Source organism: Microcaecilia unicolor, chromosome 10 (genome assembly GCF_901765095.1).
Source record: "Microcaecilia unicolor chromosome 10, aMicUni1.1, whole genome shotgun sequence".
NCBI classification, from domain to species: Eukaryota; Metazoa; Chordata; class Amphibia; order Gymnophiona; family Siphonopidae; genus Microcaecilia; species Microcaecilia unicolor.
In genome coordinates this window covers 87,204,845-87,217,683 of record NC_044040.1, presented here as the reverse complement: position 1 = coordinate 87,217,683, position 12,839 = coordinate 87,204,845, and the positions used below count along the sequence as shown (strand labels likewise).

The 12,839-nt window shown below is 45.0% G+C and overlaps 1 protein-coding gene across 1 annotated transcript in view; it reads left to right on the top strand.

Moving 5' to 3' along the window:
* The window catches only part of GRIP1 (glutamate receptor interacting protein 1), a 675,191-nt gene that overhangs the window by 574,889 nt on the left and 87,463 nt on the right, over positions 1-12,839 (top strand). The window contains 2 exon segments of the mRNA XM_030216417.1: positions 1,981-2,125; positions 8,936-9,075. Of these exon segments, the coding sequence (XP_030072277.1) occupies positions 1,981-2,125; positions 8,936-9,075 (285 nt within the window).

Below are 12,839 nucleotides of genomic sequence, written 5' to 3'. Positions count from 1 at the left end.
TTAAGAGAAGTGCCTGGGGTGGGTGTGAGTTGGGGAGGATAGGAGGGAAAGAAGACTAAACTGGGGCAAAAGAATTTAAGACCCTCTAACCAATCTAATGCATACTTTTTAGTGTCCTAGGGCACTATTTAAACAAGCTAATAGTAAAATTAAAACAGATTTTACCAGTAAATCCACAAATTACCATAAGTACATAAGTATTGCCATACTCGGACAGACCAAAGGTCCATCAAGCCCACCATTCTATTTCAAACAGTGGCCAATCCAGGTTACAAGTACCTGGCAAGATCCCAAAACAGTACAATACATTTTATGCTGCTTATCCTACAAATATAACAAAATATTTAAACACACATGAATACAAGTGTATTGCTTCTTCAGCTTATTGAGAGTGGAGTAGTCTCATATGTGACACACGATAGAGGTTATTTGATTTTTCACCCACTGACTGGGTGTATTATCTGTGTGTATTGTCTAATCATTGACTGAACCTCCACCACCCTTTGCTAATCTTATATATGAAGATATATTTCTATTTATCAATATGCTATCATCTAATTTTATACAGCACTTAGCTTGAACAAGTTGGTGCTCTTAAAACCCCGACAGGTCCCCGTTTCGTGGCTACTTTTTCAAGGGGGAGTCACCAGTTCAAGTAACAGTCTCAAGTGCAACTGCAGCATTACTCTGTCTCTCTCAAAAATGGCCACGGCGTCTTTTTTTATCCTACAAATAAGCAGTGGATTTTCCCCAAGCCCATTTTAATAATGGCTTATGGACTTTTCTTGTAGGAAGCTATCCAACCCTTTTTTTAAACCCTGCTAAGCTAACTGCTTTTACCACATTCTCTGACAACAAATTCCAGAGTTTAATTACATGTTGAGTGAAGAAATATTTTCTCCGATTCATTTTAAACTTACTACTTTGTAGCTTCATTGCGGCTCCCTATCCTAGTTGTTTTGGAAAGAACAAACAAGCGATTCACATCTACTTGTTCCACTCTACTCAATATTTTATAGACCTCTATCATATCTCTCCTCAGTTGTCTTTTCTCCAAGTTGAAGAGCCGTAGCCTAGCCACCAAACTTACCAAAGTAATGCTCACTTACCCAGAGAGGTGGCTTCTGTTTGCAGAATTTCTTTAAAAAAAAAAAAAAAAACTTTACCATATCACCAATCCACTGAATATGAACTCTAAAATGTATTCTATGCATAGTATATGTTTGCATACACTATCTCAAAATGCAGCATGCTATCTGGCCCTTTCATGTTGGACTAGGTAATGAAGAGAATTTCATTCCCTCCAATCCACCAAGATTTCCAACACCCCAAAGTTTTCAGCATTGTACCATCTATACTCTGACCCCCCTATCCATGCCCCATGATTCCACAACATGAATGGTCCCTTCAATACGTTAGTGAAATCTTCTCAACATCAAGCTCCCCCATCAACTTGAAGTTCTGATCACCCATGAAGGCTGGACCCCCCCCCCCCCCCCCCACCAAAATATCTACACCTCCATAATGAATTTCTTACCAATCTGGAGGGCCCCATCTTTTACAGCTGATTGATTCTTTCCAGTATCATAATTTAAATATCAGAAACCTTAGCCTAATAGTAGCAGGCTGAGAACAAGGAATCCCAGTTCAAATCCCACTGTAACTCCTTGTGATTCAGGGCACGTTACCTAACCCTCCATTGCCTCAGGTATAGACATAGATTGTAAACTGTCTGGGGACAGGAAAATGTCTTCTATACTTGAATGTAATTACCCTTGTCCTACAACAAAAAAGGACATGAGTCAAATCCAAAATTCTTTCCCATTTTACATGTAGTGGATTAGTTGTTTATCTGACTGTGAGCAATTATACAAGGAGGCTTGTGTATCATTTCATTTCTGGATGCTTATGGAATGTTGTTATATTCTCCATACTTTCTTTTATATGAAACCAATTGCATACTCTTGAAATATATTGCAGATGAACAAGAGACTAGTGGAGCCATCGTTTACACTGTAGAACTCAAGCGGTATGGTGGACCTCTGGGCATCACGATCTCAGGTACAGAGGAGCCTTTTGATCCAATAACGATCTCAAGTCTTACTAAAGGAGGACTAGCTGAGAGGTAAATAGAATACATATATCAAAATGCATATGTGAGTGTGTTCAGTTCTTCATTTAAATTAACAAACCATTTTCAAAGAGCATTACTAATGTGTAGCACCTCTGTATGTTTACTAAGCACTAACAACCATACGACAACACAGTGTAACCTCTTTCCATGGGTTCCTCCCTATGTACACCAAAAGACCACCTTCATGCACTGCATAGCCTTGGGAAAACTTGCAGCAGTTGCAGTAGAAGGTTCAGCCAACATGGGAGAGAGGAAAAGAGGGGAGAAGACTTGTTCCTAGGTCCAATGCAATCATAACTCAGTCACTTAAATAAAGCTTTCATTGCATCATAAAATACTGTTAGATTAGATTGAAGGCTTTTTCTGCAGTAGCCCTAATCTGGTGGAATTCATTTTCATTGAGTATTAAAACTCTTTCAGATTTAAGCCTCCAAAGAGCTTTGAAAACTTTTCTGATAAAGGATATTTTGAAGAACATTTTTTTTTTTCAATCAAGATTTATGTTAAGACTGTATTTTCCCCTTTTTTATGGAGAGAGAATATTATGCACAATGGTCCAAATTCTGTATATGGCGCTTATAAAAATTAGCATTATGCATTATTCTATAAACAGTGCTCAGAGTTGGGCACCGGGATCCACGCCCAATTTTGGGCATGAGGATTTACAACTGAAACCTTGTGTAAATTCTTGTCCCTAAATTAGGGGCAGATCTCCCTTATTCTGTAACACTGCACAAATTCAAGGAATGCCCTTGGTCTGTCATTCTGCTGCTGCAAAGGCCACACCCCATTTTTAGATCTGCATTTAAAATTTAGGCACAGATCCCTGTGCCTAAACATGACATGTAAATTTAAATGGGTGCCAAATAGTGCTGATAATTGATTATTAATGCCCAATTATTGGCGCTAATTGACTAATGTCAATTAAATTGTATGTGCAAATTGGGTCCAAGCCCAAATTTATGTGTGTAATTTTGAGCTCCATATATAGAATAAGGGTGAATATGTTTGACTAAAGTATATGATTGACAGTAGCATTATATGCTAGATATGACAGGATGGTGAGTTGCTAATGCAGGATCTTACCGGTATTTGTAAATTTGTCATTTAATGATCATTTTATTGTTTTTATTTTGCTGCTTATGTTGAAATTGTTTTATCATGCCTTACAATAGTTTGCCAATAAAGGCAGAAAATATAAAGGAGTTCATTTTAGAAGGGTTCAGTGGCCTTTACAAAGATAGGGGGGGTCAATATTCAAATGATTTAAATAGCTAGAAATGGATCCTGGACGTTTAATTTGCTTGTACATGGCTAATCAATGCTTATTTATCCCATAACTCCAGTTTCATCTGATCTGAATCCACTTCAATTATGTCTCTTGGCTCTGTCACATTGGCTAAATGTACATACACTGGTCCTAATCCCATTCAGAAAACTGCTTGGATCACAGGATCTCATTTCAAACCTGCTTTTATTCCACTAATTTTCAACTTATCGATACCTACAGTAAATTCTTTTCAATACTTAGGTGTAATTTTGACTCCCATCTTTCACTTAAGAAACAGATTTCTTGTCTGGCCGTAAGAAGATTAAAGGGTTCCCATACATTTGATGTTCTTGCATCAAGTTATCAAAGATATTCAAACAGAGTTTGCCATCAGATTAAAAATTGTTAGAACAACAAAAGACAATGATTAGAACTTTGAGAAAGCCTTCTCTGTACTTGGACAACATGACGATGATAATGAAGATGAAGATGCAAGTGATGAATTTGACAGCACTACTAATACAGATGAAAATGACAATGATGATGATAAAGTATTCTTTGCTATATGGAAGTCAGATGTTTCAGACACATTCCCTTGATCAATACCTGCAGACCCAATCAGAAGACTTCAGTAGTATCGCAGCCTGACCTGATGTGAAGGAACTTCTTATCAAACTGAATAATCCACTTCCTGCTAGTGCAGTGGTTAGTCACCTTCTTAGCTGTGCTGGATTAATGACTTCCATTTTCAAATGTTTGTTTTATTTATTTATATTACATTTGTACCCTGCACTTTCCCACTCATGACAGGCTCAATGTGGCTTACATATTGTATACAGGTACTTATTTGTACCTGGGGCAATGGAGGGTTAAGTGACTTGCCCAGAGTCACAAGGAACTGCCTGTGCCTGAAGTGGGAATTGAACTCAGTTCCCCAGGACCAAAGTCCACCACCCTAACCACTAGGCCACTCCTCCATTGACTTGTAATGCAATAAAGTTGTTGGGAGTAAGTACCCACAGGAAATCCAGTACATTAGCATTTAACTTTCAAAAAGGAAACTATGATAAATGAGGAGAAGGGTAAAAAAAATCTTAGAGGAGCAGCTGCAAAGGTCAAAAATTTATATCAGACGTGGATGCTATTCAAAACTACCATCCTGGAAGCCCAGACCAGATATATTCTGGAGGAGTGGCCTAGTGGTTAGGGTGGTGGACTTTGGTCCTGGGGAACTGAGGAACTGAGTTCAATTCCCACTTCAGGCACAGGCAGCTCCTTGTGACTCTGGGCAAGTCACTTAACCCTCCATTGCCCCATGTAAGCCGCATTGAGCCTGCCATGAGTGGGAAAGCGTGGGGTATAAATGTAACAAAAATAAATAAAATATTCTATGTATTAAAAAAGGAGGAAGGAAGGCCAAACGACAGCTGACATGGTAAAAAGTGAGGTGAAGGAAGCTATTAGAGCTAAAAGAAAATCCTTCAGAAAATGGAAGAAGGATCTGACTGAAAATAATAGGAAATAGCATAAGGAATGGCAAGTCAATGCAAAGCGCTGATAAGGAAAGCAAAGTGAGACTTTGAAAAGAAGATTGTGTTGGAGGCAAAAACACATAATAAAAATCTTTTTTTAGGTAAGCAAGAAACCAGCAAAAGAATCAATTTGATGGTTAGATAACCTGGGGGTACAAAGGGGCACTCAGGGAAGACAAGGCCATAGCTGAAAGGTTAAATTAATTCTTTGATTTGGTCTTCACCAAGGAATATGTGGGAGAGATTCCAGTGCCAGAAATAGTATTTACTGCTGATGAGTCACAGAAACTGAAACAAATCTTTGTAAACCTGGAAGATGTAATGGGGCAATTAGACAAATAGGAAATTGCCTGGACCGGATGGTATACATCCCAGAGTACTGATAGAATTGAAAAATGAACTTGCAGAGCAAATGTTAGTAATATGCATTTTATCTTTAAAATCCAGCATGGTACCAGAAGATTGTAGGGTGGCCAATGTAATGCCAATTTTAAAAAAGGGTTCCAGAGGTGATCCAATAAATTATAGACCAGTGAGCATGACGTCAGCGCAGTGCAAAATGGTAGAGACTATTATAAAGGATAAAATTACAGAGCATATGCATGTCATAGCCATGGCCGTGCCTTCACATTCAGACTCATCTTTCCTTCCCATAGTCAGGCTCCACAGCTTCTCCGGACTGCCTTCTCCCTGCATGATTGCTTCTGTTGCCTGTTTTCCAAGCCTCATTCCAGAGATTATCTAAGCCTCAGTCTAATGACCCAGTATCTTAGCTTCTCTCTGGTGCCCTTGCTGTGTTCTTCAGTTCGTTCCAAGCCTCATTCCAGGGCACCAGCGATTGTAGTGAGGGCCTTTATAAGGAACCTTGGGACTTTCATGCATTGCCTTTGTAACAAGGTTTGTTGCCTAGTTGTGCATGCATGGTCTTGTGTTTCTCTTATTTGGATTTGTCCTGCTTTTCCTGACCTTACTTCTAGTTCCAGCCCTGTTTGTCTTCAGTTCCAGTTCCTGCCCTGCTTGTGTTCAGTTCCAGTTCCAGCCCTGCTTGTCTTCAGCTTCAGCTCTAGCTCTGCTTATCTGTAGCTTCAGCTCCAGCTCTGCTTATCTGCGGCTCCAGTCCTAGCCCTGCTTGTCATCAGCTCTAGCTTCAGCCCTGTCTGCCTCTAGCTCCAGGTTTGCCTGTCTCCAGCCCCAGTTCTGCTTGTCTCCATCTCCAGCCCTGTCTTGCCCAGTCTCTGCCTTTGTTCCCTGTTCTGTACGGGTGATTGCCTGCCGCTAGCCAGTATCCGGCGGCAGTCCAAGGGCTCACCTTCCTTGACATTGTGACAATGACCTCCCCTGACTCCCCCAGTGGTCACTAACCCCCTCTCACCCTCAAAAAAACAACTTTAAAAACTTTTTTTGCCAGCCTCTATTCCAGCCTCAAATGTCATACCCAGCTCCCTGACAGTAGTATACAGGTCCCTCGAGCAGTTTTTAGTGGGTGCAGTGCACTTCAGGCAGCTGGACCCAGGCCTATCCCCCCCTACCTGTTACACTTGTGGTGGTAAATGGGAGCCCTCTAACCCCCCCTCCCCAAAACCCACTGTACCCACATGTAGGTGCCCCCCTTCACCCATAAGGGCTATGGTAATGGTGTAGAGTTGTGGGGAGTGGGTTTTGGGGGGCTCAACACCCAAGGTAAGGGAGCTATGCACCTGGGAGCTATTTTAATGTTTTTCTTTTTAATTTTTAGAAGTGCCCCCTAGGGTGCCTGGTTGGTGTCCTAGCATGTCAGGGGGACCAGTGCACTACAAATGCTGGCTCCTCCCATGACCAAATGCCTTGGATTTGGCCGGGTTTGACATGGCTGGCCTCGGTTTCCATTATCGGCAAAAACCAAGGCCGGCCATCTCTGACATTTGGCTGGCCCCAACCATATTATCGAAACGAAAGATGGCCGGCCATCTTGTTCGAAAATACGGTTGGCCCCGCCCCTTCATGGCACCGTCCTCGGAGATGGGTGCCCTTAGAGATGGCCGGCCCCGTTCGATAATGCCCCCCCCCCCCCCCCCCCCCACGGCTCTGCTTCTCCCATCTTAGTCTCTCTCACCTAGTCCTTCCAAATATAGTGAATTAATCGTAGTAAAACAGTTTTACTCTACTGTAATGTTCAGGATTTTACTTACCCAGTGAACATACCACTAGGGTAGACTAGACAAACTTGTGCAGAGGCAGTCACTTTCTGTGGGCCTAAAGAGCCTTAGAATTTTTTTTTTAGTAATTGTTCACAGACACTAAAACACAGTCACTATCTGCCTGTTTCGATCTGTTCCCTGTTTGTCCTCTTTTAGGAAGATTTTCTCTCTCTCTCTATCTCTCTATGAAGGCTATGACTATAGAGTCTGAACCCATGGTGCCTGAAAACATTTTTTAAATGATTTTTCTCAGACACAGACACATGATGATCATCTGTCTCTGACTGAGCCATGGCTGTGATTTGTGGATTCTTTTTCTCTATATTTTTTTTTACCTCTTTTTCACTTCAACAGGCTCAATTTAAAACTAGAACTTTCCTGAAATTGCCTTCTCTCCAAATACAGGAGAGAAAATCATACTGGACCGATGGTGCTTTCAGTTTTATGCTAACGCCGTCAGCCCTAGGATTTGGAAAAGCTGAAGCTGGGATAGGTTTGTTTGGCTGTCTGGTAACGTGATCAAGAGCAGGCCCTGGAACTTAGGATAAACCAGAGCACACAGTGGGTTAAGGTTTACAAAATCATTTATTTTGAGTGTCAGGTAGGGTAGGGGTCCTGCTCAATTTACAGGTGGAGGAAGAAAAGTAAACATAAAACTAGTCGTTGGATATAAGAACATCATTTCATGGCCTGCTCCTACAGGGCCACATGCACTATGGACTCCCAGCAAGGTAACATATACTGCTGAGATCTGGTCTGTCTCCCCAGAGTACCAGTACAATCTTTAGCAGTCAACATAGGCCAACCTACATCTGACCAGGTCCAAGATATTGGTTTGCAATGTTCCAAGCTGAACTTGGCCTGCCTGACTGTCCTGGTTGAAGTTCACAGATATGTGGTAGAGGCATATGCAGGTGGGCTTTGCTGCTTCCCTCTGGGCCTCCTTAACCTAGCTGTGCTCTGAGATTTTATACTTCCTGGATCATGCCCTCCTGGCTCTACCCCTCCTATGTCACCTCCCCCTTGGGTGGGACTATGAGTGTTAAGATGGTTTTGACACTGTGCGGGAGTTTCTGTATAAGAAAGTGGCAGTGGTCTGTAGACTGCTTCATATGCTTCTTCTCAAAAAGCATCAACGTGATATGCCAAGTGATTTCTGCTTTTTCCTGGTCTTTCCCTACAGTAGCTCCATATAGTCTAGGCCAGTGTTTCCCAAGATGGTCCTGGAGTACCCCCTTGCCAGTCGGGTTTTAGGATATCCACAATGAATATGCATGAAACATATTTGCTTGCAATGGAGCCAGTGTATGCAAATCAATCTCATAGATATTTGTTTACAATGGAGGCAGTGTATGCAAATCAATCCCATACATATTCATTTTGGATATCCTGAAAACCTGAATGGCAAGGGGGTACTCCAGGACTGACTTGGGAAACACTGGTCTAGACAATGCTGTTTTCTGGCCTCATAGACTTTAATGGTGACAAAAAAAGAATAATTTTCAGCTTTTATTTGGATCCCTTCACCATTCAGTTCATTTAAAGGATACAACCTAAAAATGGCCTTATTTATCATGTTATACAATTCATTATTAAACAAAAGCTTATCCATTGTGTATGATATAGCTCAGTGAATTGTATAGCCATGTTTGTTTTTAGGAGATCATGACTAAATGTTAAATAACTTCCATATATGATTTATTTCCTTAATATTTGATATAGATTCATGCCATGAGAGAGAAAAATTTAAATAGTTCTAATTGAAGAATAGTTTAGAGTTAAGAATATTTTTAAAGAATTCTATATTTCTCTGCCATTTTAGGACTGGGGCAATCCATGTAGGAGATAGGATTCTAGCAATAAATAGCAATAGTCTGAAAGGAAAGCCTTTGAGTGAAGCCATACATTTGTTACAGATGGCAGGAGAAACTGTCACTTTGAAAATCAAGAAACAGACAGATGGTAAGTACAAATGGAGTTAAATGATTGCTGTTCCAAGGGTGAATGTTTGCAACCAACATGGCTTCATTTAAGAATCTCTTATCATGTTGTTTTGTGTGAAGAATAAGGTATAACAAAAGGGCTAATTGCTATGGGGCCCTTTTACCAAGCTGCAGGAAAAAGGGCCCAGCAGCGGCAGGGGCTGTTTTTCCCATGTGCCAGGGCCCTTTTTACTGCAGTGGGTAAAAATCCCCTGGCACACATGGCATGCCGTAAGAGAACTCTTATCACATAGCCATGTGATGGGATGCCCTTACCGCCACCCATTGAGGTGGCAATAAGGGCTCCCGCTCTAACCCATGTAACGCCACACAAGCCATTTCCAGGGGTTTTCTTTTACCCCCGGATAAGGCAAGCACGCTCGGAGGCAAAATTAATGTCAGCAGCTGCGTTGGGCTGGCGGTAGTCCCAAAAGATCGATGTGGTAAGCCCGCATTGGGCTTACTGCCGCTCTGTAAAAGGGCCCCTATATGTTTTCAGCAAAATCTGAAGGTTTTATTTAATACGATGATATGATAACTTGTTTGTAAACATCATTTACCATATCTCCAAGCTTGTGTAAAAGTAAATTGAGTTTTCCTCCACGACCCTCCAGACCGGTCAAGACGCATGGGTTATGTCCTCCTACCAGCAGAGGGAGACTGAGAACACTGAGCTTTTGAATACTGTATATATAACCTGTGCAGTACATCCACTAGCCAGTATTTTCTCAGTCTCAGCAGAGGTAGATGGACAGCCTGTGCAGTCTTCAATAGTCTGGTGAGGTAGTTTGATTATTCAGTTAAGAGGTTTCTTCTCTTATTGCCTAAGTTATTAGTTTGGACTATTCCCTGTACGTGGTACAAAAAAAAAAAAAAAAAGTGCTTCGGGGCCCAGTTTTCCCCCTGGGGTGTTACACCTGTGTTCAGGTCCCTCCCCCTGTGCTGCTCTCCTTGGAGACTCTGGCAGCTTTGTGCCTCGGCTGCTTTCTAAGATTGTAGCCTTGAGAGCCCCCCACTTTTCAGCTGCCAGAAAGAAAGAAAGAAAGAAATGGGTGATATCTCTTTAAGAGCCTTCTGAGGCTTTATGTAGAGTAGGAACGGACGGCAGGTTCGTTTCCTATTGCTAGCGAGAGAGAGCAGAGCGGGTCTTTGTTGTGGGGAAGCTGTGAGAGGACAGTGTGTGCGCCGCTCAGCACAGCGTGTGGTGTGCTTCGAGGTCATGGCAGGCAAACTTCTCCGCTGTCGCGCGTGCTCGCCGCCGAGGCATAGAAGCGCGGGAGGTCAGTGCCGGTTGTGCGGCGAACCGAAGCAGGCCTCGCCGATGGCGGCACCCCCGGTGTTGATTGCGGAGGCCCCAGCTAGTTCGGGGGTGTCGGGGGCAGCAGGGGCACCGGCAGGGGCGGTTTCAACAAATTTAGTTTTGGCGGGAACGGCCGCCATTTTGGATTCCGCGCGTCCCGCGGAATCAGCTGTTTTTGGCCCTGCTGCTCCCGGATCGGCTCCGAAGGTGGCGCCTGAGGGTACAGGAGGCATTGGTTTTCCTCCGGATTTCGTTTGGACCCTTTTTCAAGCCTGGAAGGCGGGTCCCCCACCTTTAGGGGAGGGGACTAGTGCGGCGCTGGCGAAGAGGCCTCGGTTTGAATGGGATGACGAGGAGGGATTCTCCCCTGTAGGATCCGAAGGTGCTTTGAGTGATATTGGGGATCCTGAGGGGCTTGAGGGTCCTCAGGATCCGGAGTTGGTGGTCCCTGGGGAGGATCCCTCTGTAGTGCGGATTTTTCACAGGGAGGAGCTTGCGGAGCTCATTGAGCAGATTTCTTCCACCCTTAAGTTCGAACAGCCAGAGGCGGTTTTGGGGGAGGCTAGACAGGTGGATCCCTTGGTTAAGGGGATTCAGCGGCAGGCTAGGTCCTTTCCCATGAATAAGGACATCCGGGATATGGTGTTTCAAGAGTGGCATTCGCCGGATTCTCCCTGTAAAGTGTCTAAAGCTATGTCTAGACTGTCCCCGCTCCCACAGGAAGATAGAGATTCCTTTAAGGCTCCCACAGTGGATGCGGTGGTGACAGCAGTGACAAAAGCCACGGCTATACCGGTGGACGGGGGGACTGCTCTCCGGGATCCCCAGGATAGGAGGCTTGAGTCCTTCCTCAAGCGGAGTTTTGATTTGTCGGCCCTGGCCCTGCAGGCCTCGATTTGTGGGGGGCTAGTTGCGCGGGCGTGTTTCCGATGGGCCGAGAAACTGCTTGATGATTCGGTGGAGGTTGGGACCTCCAGAGTACAGGAATTAGCCAAATTGGAAATGGGATCGTCCTTTTTGTCTGATGCGCTTTATGATTTGCTCCGTGCCTCGGCCAAGAATATGGCTATGCTGGTGGGGGCACGTAGGGCTCTGTGGTTGCGCGGTTGGGTCGCGGACGCGGCCTCCAAAGCTAAGCTTTGTTCGCTTCCGTTTAAGGGGTCCATGCTTTTTGGTGAGGATTTGGATAAGTTGGTGCGTGGACTCAGCGATGCCAAGGCCCCTCGGCTTCCGGATTTTTGTCCGAAGGTGGCTTCCAGGGGTACTTCCTCCCGAGGCAGGTTTAGGAGGCTCGACGGTATAGGCCCGGGAGGGCTAGTGGAGCCTTTAGAGGTCGGTTCTTCCAAGCGAACACAGTCCTTTCGTGGGAATCGGCGCGGGAGGGCGTGATTTTTCCGCAGGAGGACAGGTTTCGGGGCGTAATTCGCAATGAAGGTGTGCGGGTCCAGGCTCTGGTTCGGGTAGGGGCTCGGCTGAGTCTGTTTTACCAGGACTGGGCCCAAATCACATCGGATCAGTGGGTTCTCGAAGTGGTGCGAGACGGATACGCTCTGGAGTTCGACGGCTCGCCTCCCGAAAGGTTTCTGGAGTCCCCTTGTCATTCGAGGCTCAAGCGGGCAGCAGTGCGAGACACTTTGGCGCGTTTGATCAGTCTGGGGGCGGTGGTACCTGTTCCCGCCGCCCAGCGCCGCTTGGGCTGCTATTCAATCTATTTTGTAGTCCCAAAGAAGGAGGACGCCTTTCGGCCTATCTTAGATCTGAAGGCAGTCAATGCGGCTCTCAGAGTCCCCTCTTTTCGCATGGAGACATTGAGGTCGGTCATTGTCGCGGTGCAGGAAGGGGAGTTTCTCACGTCTTTGGATCTGACGGAGGCTTATCTGCACATCCCCATTCGGGCCGCTCATCAGCGATTTCTGCGCTTTGCGGTTTTGGGGAAGCATTTTCAGTTTTGTGCTCTGCCTTTCGGTTTAGCAACGGCTCCTCGAACTTTTTCCAAGATCATGGTGGTAGTGGCGGCGGCCTTACGGAAGCAGGGTATTCTGGTGCACCCGTACCTGGACGATTGGTTGATTCGGGCCAAGTCCCAGTCGGAGAGCGAGGTGTCTACGGCTCGAGTGGTGCAGTTTCTTCAGTCTCTGGGCTGGGTAGTGAACTTCGGCAAGAGTCACCTGGTGCCGTCGCAGTCGCTGGAGTACCTGGGGGTTCTATTCGATACCAGGAACGGTCGGGTCTTCCTGCCGGGCCCCCGGATTCGCAAGTTGCAAGGTCAGATTCGTCTATTTCTGTCGGAGGCGGCCCCGACGGCCCGGGAGTATCTGCAAGTCCTGGGGTTAATGGCGGCCACCATAGAGGTAGTTCCGTGGGCCCGGGCGCATATGCGGCAGTTGCAGTCAGCTCTTCTCAGTCGGTGGGCGCCTCTGTCGCAGGAGTTGGATGTACGCCTT